Raw genomic sequence first — 14,296 nt, forward strand, 5'->3', positions numbered from 1 at the left:
ACACCGACTCTTTTTGCTACATTTGCGGTGAATTTATTCAAATAAGAGCCAAAAAATTTAGTTTGGCGACAAATATAAGGCCCTGTGAAGCCTATGAAGCTTATTTTAACCTTCCCATTTGAAACCAAGATAAAATATTGGCACCGAATTTCTGATGTACCAACTGCAAAAACACCTAAGAGCTATGTTGTCTTCTCCTACCTACTAAAGGGAATTTCAACGTATATTTATTATTTATGCAACAAAAATGTGTACGGGTTCTTAATGTGTTATGTGTATATTACATAATAGTTTCTTTTGTTCCAGCGTGGTACTGATGAGAGAAAAAAGCTTAAAGCTGAAAGATTCCCAACAGCTATCAGAAATGTCTAATGGTACCGATGACGACAGCGACTTCAAGGTCGAATCAGCGTGTACTGAACCACATCTCATTAATTTAAAAGAGTTTAACGACTTATTGAGATATCAAAACCTGTCTAAAAATAAAGTGATTCACAGCTAGAACAGTGGAATTTGCTTGAGTCAAATGTTAACATACGTGATCAAAGAAAGCGTCATGAAGTGTTTTCTGACTTCTTCACTAAGGAAGATGGACTTTGTTATTGCAACGATGTGAAAGGGTTGTTTGATGACATCATAATCCTTTACATTCCTTCCGAATGGTATTTTTTAATCAACAGCTGTACAAAAAGCTTAAAAGTTATCCTTCTTCACAATGAAAATAAATTTCCATCTCTTCCACTGGTTCATACTGTAATGCTCAAAGAAAATTATGAAAGCATTAAAATGGTGCTTCAAACTTTAAAGTATGAAGAATATGCCTGGCCAGTGATAGGGGATTTCAAGATGATTGGTTTTCTGGTAGGAATGCAAGGCAGATACACTAAATATCCATGCTCCGTTTGCTTATGGGATAGTAGAGCAGACGCATTACAATGCCAGCAGCATCCATGGCCTAAGCAAGACCGACTTCCAGATAGGAAAACATAATGTCGAGTGGAAACTGATTGCAGAGCACGATCATGTTTCGATGCCTCCGTTGCATATCAAAGTAGGCCTCATGAAGCAGTTTGTAAAGGCTCTTCGTCAAGATTCTGAAGCTTTTCAATCTTTAAAGATATTTTTTCTAAATTGTCAGAAGCTAAAATTAAAGCCAGTATTTTTGTCGGTCCTTAAATAAAGAAAATAATGGCCAGAGAAGAATCTCCACAATTACTCAACACCCATGAAAAACAAGCATGGTACAGCCATAAAGCAGTGATCCATGGCTTCTTTGGCAATAAGAAAGCTGAGAATTACAAAGAGCTTATTTCCACTATGCTTGTGAACTTCAAACTTGTGGGTTGCAGAATGTCTCTTAAAGTACACGTTACATGCACACTAAAGATAACTTGGGGGTATATTCAGAAGAGCAAGGGGAACGTTTTCACCAAGACATGAGGGACTTTGAGAACATGGTGGGTGATAGCATTTGGGGCTAATACGAGAAAGTTCATACTCGCACACAAGAAGTACCAAAAATATTAATTTATAAAGATTGTTTGTAGATTAAGATTTGTAGATTAATGTTAACTATGTTTTGTAAATAAACATAATGTAAGTATATAAATTAACATTTGTTTTCTTTTGAACTTATAAAAATAGAGAATTGAAATTTTCTTGTGGTAGTTACAAAAGCAAACTTTATTAGAAAACTATTTTTCTTTTCATTAGTTAGACATGACAAATCAAAATCACACATACAGAACCCAGACTCAAAATTCGGGTTGACTTGTGTAATAATATCAGTCTTTACAGGTGAATAACAGCTGCCCAGGCTAAATGTAACATTTATCACATTAATCACCTGCGGAAAGCAATTTGTTACGTGCTGTAGATAGTTCTGGATGAAAGAAAAATCTTCATCACAAGTCAGTTTGGTATTAGAAGAGGCTGAAATTTGCTTCCTTCTCTATAGAATTCTGTACACATGGAAGCCAGACTTATAAATATCAATACATTTCCTATTGTTACTAATAGGAAGTTTCAGACTGTGTTGCTTCTAATATTTTTTACATATGTGTAATTAGATAGGATCCTTGGGAAAAACTTCAGGTTTGAAAAGGGCTTTAGAAAGTTTTATATCCACCATGTATACAGGAGAATAACTAAGACCAACTTGAAATTTCAAACTATCAAGAAAAGTAACACAACAATTAACAATGCTAACTAAACAAGGTATAAAATTACCATGATACATTTAATACATACGTTGAAGAACTGTGCTAAAGATTTACCTTAAAATTTAAAGAAACAAAATATCAAGGCAAAAATTCCAAGAAAATCTGTAACTTGAAAATAACTTGCAGAATCTTGTCTACTTATCTGTTACCAAAAACACAGTCTTTATTTTTGGTACAGGAAATATTCTTTACATGAATAGAGGAAATAACTTCATTTACTGCTAAATGCAGTCTTCTCATCCATGCATTCAAGGCTTTAAATCAGATCCAACCAACATAATTGTTCAACGTGACTATCAATCATCGTAATATAAGATAGGCAAGAAACGCCTGCAGAGAAAATTAGCCTTTCCCTGATGTTCACAATTATTATAATGTGTTCTGCTATACAACTGGCTCCAAGAATTTTGATAATACTGAATATTCTATAGATTATGCTAGGTGGATTTGCTTTAAAAACTAAACACTTCTAAAATAATTTACCATCATTATGAAACACTAGTACTCAACAGCGCGGGCAAGACATCACCGTTTCTCTATGTAATAATATACCTCTGTGCCTTGGAACAATAATGATCACACAAGAGCACATGATAAATGGAGAATGTTGCATTCAATGGTTATCTGTTCAGCTGTGGTGTTACCATGGCAGATACAAGCAGTTACCCAGTAAAAGAGCAATTAGTGGCAAGTGTATGGGTGCAAGAGAGACCGCACATGGGTCAGACAATGCCCCATATTACAAGTTCATTTCGGGAATGGTTTAAGAAGACTCTTCCACAGAAAGCAATACTGCTGAATTGGGAGAAATGTGTGTTCCTTCTTGACTGAGTTAAAGACACACCGCAGAGTGGACGAAAGGATCGCACTTGAAAACATATGAAGCGGTAAGCCTCTCCACTGAACGTTCTCCCATTAAGTCAAGAAGAAAACGAGTAGCAAAGCTTAGGATATTATGATAAACCATGAGAAATCACATGGAAGAAGACCTTCATCTAAAGCCATTTTGCCTGACGTTCACCAATGAACTGTCAGACACCGGCACACTTTCCTATGTGAAGACACTCACTTGAAAGTTTTCTTCAATGATGAGTGCACCACCAATCGTATTTCACGTAACAGAAATGCAGTGTTCTGAGCAAAAGAAAATAAAATCCCCATTTTATGATTGAACTGGAACATAATCCACCATGTTATGGTGCAAGAGTAGTAGTAGTAGTAGTAGTAGTAGTAGTAGTAGTAGTAGTAGTAGTAGTAGTAGTAGTAGTATGACAGCAACTACAATGTTTGGTCCTTACATTTTCAATAGGCCCGTTAATGCTGCAACTCATTCAAGAATGTTGGAGATGTGACTAATACCACAGCTGAGAGACATAGGCTTAATGGTGGGACACCAGCATATTTCGCCTTGTCCATTCATAAGATTTTGAGTAAACATTTTCCAGGCTTCTGGATTGGCTATGATGGCTGTAACATCACGAACACCATTAACATTGCCACCACACAGTCGAGATCTTACCATCATGGACAACACATTGTGGGATATCATCAAGGAATTGTGTCATCATGCTGTTATAACACCAACGACCAGTTATGGAGGGATGTGGAAGAGACCTTTTCCGCTATAAGAGCTATAACAAATGTCACATAGGATATGGGGATGTTTTGCTCATTGTTTTAAGGGGCCTAACATCGAAGGTCATCAGCCCTGGAGGCGTTTTAGGCATCAAGGAGTCCATACAGATACACTAGGTGTGCAGGGTAAGGTCACTATGTTTTATTACGTAGAGGTACGGTGATTTCTCATCCATTCAGTAGCTTTCTGTTACAGATGTAATAAGAAAAGCACAAATATCTTGACCTCAAAGAACAAAAAGTTACAAACTGTTCTCTCCTTTCGCAAAGTTTATAAGATGGGTTTCCAAAACTAGTTTGGAAATACTATCTACAACTCAGTACTGTTAGAACTGAGAAATCTTATAAATTTACTGTAGTTGCAGCCTAAAACTGTTGGTTATAGCCTTTATTGTCTGTTAATGAACTTTCCTGATTGTTCAATAATACTCTTGAGTATGACTGCAGTGTTATCATTAATGTATTTTTGTGCTTTATTGAAGTATGGACAAACCAGAAGAAAATTCTGATTACAACAAATTTACCATGTGCATTTCCACAAAATTACACCTGCCTTAATCAGCTGTTTCTCTATTGCTAAATTTCTACAGTATAGTCTTATATAACAAAGTTTTAATGAAGAAAGTTTCATAGTAAGTTAACATTTCGCAAGTACATTGCAGAAAGCAAGAAATTATTTGAGACATGAAAGTTATCAAAAATCCAGTCCAGAGTGTAGGGGTAGAATCCCTTTCTCTTACCTACAGACCTCAAAATTTGATTCCTGGCTGTCCCAGGATTTTAATCTTAGCCTGAGGACTGGGACAACGTTTACACAGCCTTGGGAGGTCAACTGAGGAGCTTTCTGATATTTGACACAAAATATTCACTAATGTTACACTGACCATGCAGCATTCCAATGTTAGTAGGCCACCTGGCTGGGTAGCCACTGCTCTGACAAGTCACATTCCTTGATGAGCTGTATGGGACATGGTTTCTTTTTGTTAAGTTATAAAAACTATCATCATCTGATAGAACAAAAAGTGAGAATAGTGTCTAAGAAATGCTAACAAAGAACATCATCAAAAAACCTGTGTAAACCCACTGTATTAAGAAAATGCACAGAAAATCACTAAGATTACACTTAATGCATCTTTTTTGGCCACACTCACCTGTAAAATTTTCTGATCATCATTCCCACTTCATGAAAAAATACTCAATTTTTTTTCTTTACAAACAAATGACTGCAGAAAATATATATCTGATATAATTATCAATTTAACAGATCACATGATTTAAAGTTAAGGAATCTTTCTTATTAATATTTTATTTGAATGTTTTGTGACTCCTAACATTTCTTTTTATCTGAACAGCTAACTGGTACTAAAGGGCTACCTTCAGATTCTAAGAAATAATTTGTACAATCTGCATTAGCAGATTATATAAATCACATAGTGAATATTTCCTCTGTAACCTTGAAATGAAATGAAACAGCATAGGGCTTTTAGTGCCGGGAGTGTCCGAAGACATGTTCGGCTTGCCAAGGTGCAGGTCTTTTGATTTGACTCCCGTAGGCGACCTGCGGGCTGTGATGAGGATGAAATTATGATGGAGATGACACATACACCCAGCCCCCATGCCAGGGAAATTAACCAATGATGGTTAAAATTCCCGACCTTGCCGGGAATTGAACCCGGGACCAAAGGCCAGCATGCTAACCATTTAGCCGGACCTCTGTAACTTTAATAAGGTAGTTAAATAAAGATATTTTCTTCTGTGGTAAGCTCTGTCATAATGGCAACCTACAAATTGGAAATTAATTAAATTAAATTAAAATGAGGATTTTTTTTTTTTTTTTTTACAATTTGCTCTATGTCACACTGACAGGGAGAGGTCTTACTGCGATGATGGGATAGGAAAGGCCTAGGAGTGGGAAGGAAGTGGCCATGGCCTTAATTAAAGTACAGTCCCAGCATCTGCCTGGTGCGAAAATGGAAAACCACAGAAAACCATCCTCAGGGCTGATGACAGTGGGGTTCGAACCCACTATCTCCCGGATGCAAGCTCACAGCTGTGCCCCCCCCCCCCCCCTAATCGCATGGCCAACTCGCCTGGTAAAATGAGGAAAATTAGTTTGTATTGAATATCTACATATATTAACATCTTCTGCCACTTCTCCCACACCTGATGTCTTGCAGGTCAGAACAGGGTCGTAAACGTGGACTTGGCCCTGTTTTACGACCAAATGACTTTCCTGGTGCCAACTCTAGGTGGAGGGATGTATTCACTATTGCATGTTCCTGTGGTGTGGTGTGCGAATATGAAGAGATGTGTAGTGAAACAAACAAACATCCAGTCCCCGAACCAGAGGAATTAACCAGTTGTGACTAAAGCCCCTGACCTGGCCAGGAATTGACTCAGACTCTCTGAACAAAAAGCTACGATGCTGGCCATTCAGGAAAGGAATACTTGCCATAGTTAATTCCTGTTACATGGACCAATTTCCCTGCCTTTCCGAGTGAGACCTAGTGTTTACAGTGCTCTATATCTTCTGGTATGGGCTAGAACAAATTTGTTACTTTCATTGACCTTCCTCAGTCTTATCCTTGATTTTGACATCATGAAAGTGACTGAGGTATGAGTGATACTAGTAACGGCTTTCCTTATGAAGCTAGTCTCTGTTATGAATGGTGTGAAAATGTTGCTCATAGGTTGGTTGGTGCATGAATTTCAATGGGCTTGGCAAGCTGATATGTAACAGCAATTTCTAACAGGAAACCACCTCTCTACTCATTTCCTATTACGCCTCTTGCCTAAGGCCATCTATAATAGCGGATAGTTCAACTGTTCAGGAACAAATCAGACTTTGGACTGAGTACTCAACATACAACAGATGAGTTTTCACGTTTGTTGCATGCATTGCTGAAAATGTGATGTACGGTTGTATTTGAAGATCTTCAAATATGGACTGACAAGTAAAAGAAAATCTGAGGGACAAAATTCTGCCACCTCAGAGACCCCCAAAACCGTAAAAGTAGTACGTGGGATGTAAAACTAATATTATTATTATTATTATTATTATTATTATTATTATTATTATTATTATGTTATCAATTTGATATATGTTATATAGAGAGACAACTGCCCAATTATACGTATTACCATGTTATGTAAAAGCAATACGAGAGCACAGGGTGTTACCAGAAAGACAAGTGACTCAGCAATACTTTTAGTGGCTTTGGAAACAGAAATGAAATTATGAATTTCTAAATAAAGAAACCAACGAACTATACAGATTTTATGATTAGGGAATAGATGCTACTTTTTTAACCTCTTCTTTCCACACAGAGCAGAGAATATGTTATTACAAGGGCAAGATGTATTAGATTTCCTCTAAACTGGCAGGATCTCATTTAAAAACTTAAAATTAAATTATAAACTTCAAACTAGGAAGAAAAAAATACCATATATAAAGACATGTAATACATTTTCATACTAATACCAACATATTTAAAACTCTTCAATAAAGCTTCAATATAAGACATACAACTGAATAAACATGCTCTCTCTTTTCAAGAGCTTTCTTTCCATAATATTTACATTCATAGCAATTACAAAAAGAACTATAATAAAAATGATTATTTTTGAGGAAACTTATTTGCCAAATAAATGTACCCCACAACTTCTAATTTTACATTCATTTAATATTCCTTGAGAATGATCATGGGGGAATTTTTATCATCTTTAATGGAATTTACAAATGATATTAGATTAGATGGCGAGAAATGATGACAGCACAAATTTTAAATCAAATTCATGTCACAAATTACTGATAAAAATGTAAATGACAAACAAAACAATGCTACTGATGAAAGTTCCAAAGTTTCACTATAATTCTTGCCATTAAACGAATGCAAGACTGATTTAGAAGTGAAATTACCAATCAGAATTAGTAATTCAATGAAATATTTTTCTGCTTATTCACAATCTACAAATCAAAAGAATAAATTGCTGATTTTGGTATGTACTCTTTCAACACTAATCTCCAAAAGATGGGAGGTTAATATATGAAGTGGATCTTATTAGTAATGTCAGTGGGTAATTTCCTCAAAATGTGCAAGACAATTATGCAAATCACTGCCTAATAACTACAAAGAGTGACAAAGATTTTATGAGGACTGTTTTCCAGTCCAAGATTCTATTCAATATAAATGCATCAAAGAGGGTCTCATATGAAGTAATCCATTCACAGCTCTCCATCAGACTAATTCTTTTAGTATTGACATAACAATACGTCTATCTCTTTTCTTTTACAGTTCTTTATAGTCTTTCTACATGTGACAACATACTGAAGTTATATATGTACAAAGAAAATAACAAGTTTTCTACAGCTTTGCTACAATTTGCGATGGCAGTGTCCCTTCTTTAACAACTATGTTACTATATTTTATGAAAAACAAAGTACTTAAAAAACAAAAACTTACTCTCTCCCCTATCCCACCTTAATGCATAAAATATTATTATATTTTGTACAAAGTCGGTCGATATGATCCACAACTGCATTTAAAATTATAAATGTTAAATCATTAAACCCCAAACAATGAAATGCTCTGACTATAAATTAAATGGTAACCATACGATGCATTTCACTTTCTTTCACAAGAAAATATTAAATACATTACTTAATAAGCATAAATAATCAAAACTTTTAAATATGAATATATATTTAAAATAAAAACATAATACCTTTCAAAAAACTGAAACCTGAACTTTTAAATACCAAGTTTTATACGTACATGTATATAACATATATATCACAGGATGCTGATTCATGCTTTCAAAGTGAATTTCCACAAACACTCTTACTAAGAAAACTTAGACTTCGACTTCATTCTTTTCTTTTCTACCGAAAGACTACGACCAGATTCACTATTGCCTGAACCTCTGAACTTGCTAACTGACGAAGCAAGATTCCTTAATGAAACCTTGGAGCGTTTTTTTTCTGAATTAATTTTCTTTCCAAATGATGAGGATTTTTTTAGTGGTTTGATAGGAGATAAATGTGAGCCTTTGTTCTTATTTTGTTTTTCTGATTTTGTACTATATTTTACTTTAACAGAAGGACCAGGTCCTTGGATTTCTGACTTGGAAGTTCCTACTATAAGATTAGATGACTTTGGAATACTACTTACACTTGCAGATTTTTTGTGCACTATTTTACTTTTAACATGTGGAGAATTTTGCTGGCTACACCCAAAAGATACAATTTCTGGTTGCTGATTCTCATCCCAAGAGATAATAAGATCTTCTTCACTAAAAGTTTCAGATGCAATATCATCAATCATATTTGTAGGTTCATCTATATGAGCATATTTTGCTAACAATTTCTTTTCATGGCCTACATTTACCAAGCAAATATCTTTTAACTTTAATTTTCCTATACCTATGAGATCACTATGCTGTTCATTTTTTAAAGGTGTTATTTTTAAGCGTTTGGGACCTTGTTTAATAATTAACTGATCACTAACACTCCTTTCATCCTTAGTGTATTTTACTTTTTCATTTGATGTCCCTGCTCTGGCACTTACTAATGAACCCTGTTTAGACCCTTTCCTTTCAACTTTTCGACCACCAACACTAGGAACATCTGTTCCAATAAACGTTTCAGCATCAGAAGAATGCCCTAGGCTGCCCTCTCTAGATGATTTTAATAAACTACCTCTTCGAAATTTTGAAATGCGTCCACCAGATGCAGACAAAGATGAATTTCCTTTTCTCTGAACACCTGCTGGACCTACAGAGCTAATTTTTTGCATCCTCAAGTTTGTATTTAATTTACTTTTAGAACTGCCAGCCAATGGACCAATTGGAGCACACTTTGTTCTTACAGTTAATACCTGCTTCAGAACACAGTTATTTGTGCTCTGATTGCCTAAGTATTTCTTGGAAGTTTCTGAACACCTCTGTGATGAGCCACAACCAGATTTCTCCTTAGGTCCTGAGAAGGCTTTTGTTAACCTTGAGTTGGATGGGGATTGTGGAGGTGAAATTATCTGGAAAGTCGACATATTTTCCTTCCTCTCAGAATCTTCTGTATTCTCTGAATCATCATCTGCCTTCTCAAGAGTGCACAGGACAGCAATACCATTACTGCTAGGAACCTTGAGACGGCTCAGCTTTGAATCTGACGTCTTTGACATCAAAGGTGCAAGGCGGCGGTTCCTTCCATAGCTACAGTCTTGTTTGCTGCCAGTTATGCGAACTCTGCTTCCCGATCCACTGCTGGATGGACGGATGGCACGTGCTCCAGCCACACACACAACCTGGCAAAGAGGCAACTAAAAAGGTTCGGGTTTCTGGGGTAAGTACTTCTTGGCAAAGCAGACAGATTACAAAATAACAATTAATATCTTTTCTGGTGTATTATCTCAAAAAAAAAAATCATCCAAGTTACATAACTTAGAAATCATACAACAAATTAAATAATGTTTTGTCATTGAGTTATTCACTGAATTAATTATTTTTGTGAATTAAATTAAAGAGCCAATAATACTTGATGAATAAGAAAAGGTTGATAATTAAGTTAAATGTAGAGAAAAATAACAAAAAATAAGAGTATTAAAATTAAAAAGCTCTATTACTGAAAATCCAGTATGCACTATTTTGAAGAATATAAATAATAACAAAAAAGAGTATTCTAAAAACTAAGTAACAAAAGTAATAAAACCAAATGCTTCAAATTTCAAGCTTCTAAAAGATCTTTGTCAGTGTTATGTTTAAAATTAAAATAACTTTACAAATAATACATATATATATCTGACTGAAATAAGGAATGAACAAAATACAACAGTATAACTGAGAGAAACCAATAGAAGATTTTCTTCAGTATATCAAAGAACTAAAATAGTCAGCTGTCAGGCATGCAGAGACATGCTTGAGTACAATGAGTGCACCAATTATCAATAATAATATACATAAAAACAGTGACCAAATTTAGTACATAAAAATTAAAACAGCAATATATATTTATTAAAATGCATACAGCTATTTAAGAATTCTTATCATTAGCATAAAAAAGGTCTCACATTTACAACGGGCCTTTAAACAGATAATACAACATGATTAACTCACTGAACATTCCCTGATCGAGTTACAGTCACTGACTTCGCCTACCTGGGCATTGGTTGGTGGCATTCCCATCTGCTTCTGGTTACGCAACACTTTTTGGGAACATATCTGCTCAGGTATACAGTTTGTTTTTAACCATTCGCGAATGCCAGACAATGTACGGAACTCAGAGTTTGGTATTCTACTCCATGGATTTGAGCCAGTTAGATCAAGTATTGATATTCCTAGGGCTCGACCAACCTGAAAGAAAGAATTTAAATTAATACAATCTGTGTAATTTATATGAAACTAATTCAGCTATCATTTAGCTTACAGTAACTCTGAGAAAGAAGAGTAAAAGAACGGTAATGTAATAAACATATGTTTATCAAAGGCAAATTTATGTTGCACATTGTAACTGTACAACTTGGTTACAGACCTCCCTTGGTAATAATAATAATAATAATAATAATAATAATAATAATAATAATAATAATAATAATAATAATAATAATAATAATAATAATAATAATAATAATAATAATAATAATAAAAAATTTGCACCCAAGAACCCATCTGAGAAAAGCTTGAAACTCAAAAACTCATGGACACAAGAAAGATGGCAGGCTCATAGTGAAAGCATGAGGAAGTTTTGGGAAGATAAGAAGAACAAGAAGATGAAGAATACCACTGCTATTTAATGGTTCCACGTGCTCCTTAAGGAGTTAAACGAATGTACTGTGTATATATATATATATAAAATAATAATAATAATAATAATAATAATAATAATAATAATAATAATAATAATACATTGGCAGAAATAAAATCCAAACACCAAGAAGGGGTTGTGCTAGATTAACGAACATTGGTAGGTGTGTTTATACATCTGAAAGATGACGTTGATTCACATTTCGCGTAAATTGCATTAGCGTGGCACTAGTAACGGCCTCATGACGTTGCACATCAGGTTTGCTTTAAACGTGGGCTGTACTGCGTGAGTGTGTTAGTTACCTGTGAGATTGAACAGAGTGATTGTTAGTGGATCAAGAATGCCTTTACGACGACGAACAGGCCAGTATCATCAGCTCACTACGGTTGAATGAGGCCGTAGAATAGGGCTATATGAAGGTGAATTTTCCTTCTGCGTTATTGCGGAATGACTTGGCAGGAATGTCTCCACTGTGCATGCATGCTGGCAGCAGTGGTCATGACAAGGTACGCTTGCAAGAAGACTGGTTTCCAGACGTCCCCGTGGCACCACCGAGAAGGAAGATCGCCGTATTTGGTGTACGGCTATGGCACAGCGGACTGATTCTGCACCAGCAAATCGAATGGCAGTTGGCACCACAGTGACACAAAGAACTGTTAGAAATCGGTTACTTGAAGGACAGCTACAAGCCAGATGCTCTGCGGCGTGCATTCCACTTGCCCCAACCGACTGCCGTCTGCGACTTCAGTGGTGTCATACGAGAACTCATCGGAGGATGGAGTGGAGGCTTTCCGATGGAAGCCGGTTCTGCCTTGGTGCCAGTGATGGCCGTATGTTGGTTAGAAGGAGGCCACGTGAGCACCTGCATTCCACATGTCTGCGGCGTCAGCACACTGGACCTATGCCGGGAGTTCTGGTCTGGGAAGCAATTTTCTATGACAGCACGAGCATTCTCGTGGTTATCCCATGCACCCTGACTGCAGATGTGTACGTACATCTGGTGATTCGACCTGTTGTGCTGCCATTCATGAACAGCATTCCAGGGGGTGGTTTCCAACAGGATAATACATGCCCCCATGCCGCTGTTGTAACCCAATGTGCTCTACAGAGTATCAACATGTTGCCTTCGCCTGCTCGATCTCCTGATCTGTCCCCAATCGAGCACGTATGAGACATCACTGAAAGACAACTCCAGCATCATCCACAAACAGCATTAACTGTCACTGTACTGACCGATAACGTGAAACAGACATGGAACTCCATCTCACAAACTGACATCTGGCACCTGTACAACACAATGCATGCACATTTGCATGCCTGCATTTAACAGTCAGGCGATTACACCGGTTATTAATGCACCAGCATGGCACATTTGCGATGGCTTGTCTCGTGCGGATATTAACCTGTAGTCCTGTACCTTTTATCAATTAAATATGTTACCTCGACAAATATATTGCCAAATTTTCCGCATTCTACATTCCTTATTTCATGGTGTTTGGATATTTTTTTTCCACCAGTGTAATAATATTTTTAATTCTATTATTTTATATTCAGATCTTCATCATCAATAAAATAAGGGAATTATTCTTTTAATCATTATATATACGTAAGTAAGTGGGATTTGTTGAATTTACAAAGCATGTTTAAGTACCGTTTTTAAACATAGTCACTGCAGTGCTTCAGTCGTCGTTCAGAGCATGAGTACTCAGTAAGTACATCTGTAGGCTAGCCACAAACACCATTATGGAAGCATTCATCCGTATTTATGTTTGTGCACAATGAAAATGCCTCTGACAATTAACGGTTATTCAAGAGAAGGCTGAGCAAACAGCAGAAGACAAATTTCTGAGTTGCCAGAGGGTAGTACAGCAAGAATTGTGAGATAGTTGAAACGTATGAGAGGCCGAATGGTTTAATCATTAGGGATCAAGATATACCTAAATTTTCTGAGAAAGAATTCAATCGCATGGAATTCATGAAAATAGTAGAGAAGAAATTAAGAGGCAATATTATTAACTCAGAAACTGTACTGGAGATCTTATCTAACGCTTTCGTAAGAGATACCAAAACTTGGTTTCAAGTTTATAAAAACTTGATGTCTAGTCTAAAGGAATTTAAGGAGAAATTTATAGCAAAATGTAGGAGTGAAGGGATTCAAAGTAGAGAGAGAGAGAAGGAGTGATGGTATGAGAAAGACAAAATACACTGACTGACAGAGCAAATGCAACACCAAGAAGGAGTGGTTCGAAAGGGATGAAAGTTGGGGAAAAAACAGAGACGGCACGGACGAATAATTGATGTTTATTTCAAACCGATATGCAGGTTACACAATGCGCACGGCATCGACTCAGTAGGATGTAGGACCACCGCGAGCGGCGATGCACGCAGAAACACGTCGAGGTACAGAGTCAATAAGAGTGCGGATGGTGTCCTGAGGGATGGTTCTCCATTCTCTGTCAACCATTTGCCACAGTTGGTCGTCCGTACGAGGCTGGGGCAGAGTTTGCAAACGGCGTCCAATGAGATCCCACACGTGTTCGATTGGTGAGAGATCCGGAGAGTACGCTGGCCACGGAAGCATCTGTACACCTCGTAGAGCCTGTTGGGAGATGCGAGCAGTGTGTGGGCGGGCATTATCCTG

The 14,296-nt window shown here is 36.5% G+C and overlaps 1 protein-coding gene across 5 annotated transcripts in view; it reads right to left on the reverse strand.

The window, feature by feature from the left end:
- Window positions 1-1,553: 1,553 nt before the first annotated feature.
- LOC136858309 (cytosolic carboxypeptidase-like protein 5) overlaps window positions 1,554-14,296 on the reverse strand; it is a 376,851-nt gene continuing 364,108 nt past the window's right edge. For 4 of the 5 annotated variants that reach the window (XM_067137753.2, XM_067137752.2, XM_067137751.2 and 1 more), the window contains 2 exons: window positions 11,010-11,204; window positions 1,554-10,174 (listed from right to left, as the gene is read on the reverse strand). In XM_067137753.2, coding sequence (XP_066993854.2) covers window positions 8,702-10,174; window positions 11,010-11,204 — 1,668 coding nt within the window. In that variant the 3' untranslated portion in view covers window positions 1,554-8,701. The remainder of the gene's footprint in view (window positions 10,175-11,009; window positions 11,205-14,296) is intronic. The other variant, XM_067137756.2, reaches the window with a different exon arrangement.

Source organism: Anabrus simplex, chromosome 1, assembly GCF_040414725.1.
Source record: "Anabrus simplex isolate iqAnaSimp1 chromosome 1, ASM4041472v1, whole genome shotgun sequence".
Classification (NCBI taxonomy): domain Eukaryota; kingdom Metazoa; phylum Arthropoda; class Insecta; order Orthoptera; family Tettigoniidae; genus Anabrus; species Anabrus simplex.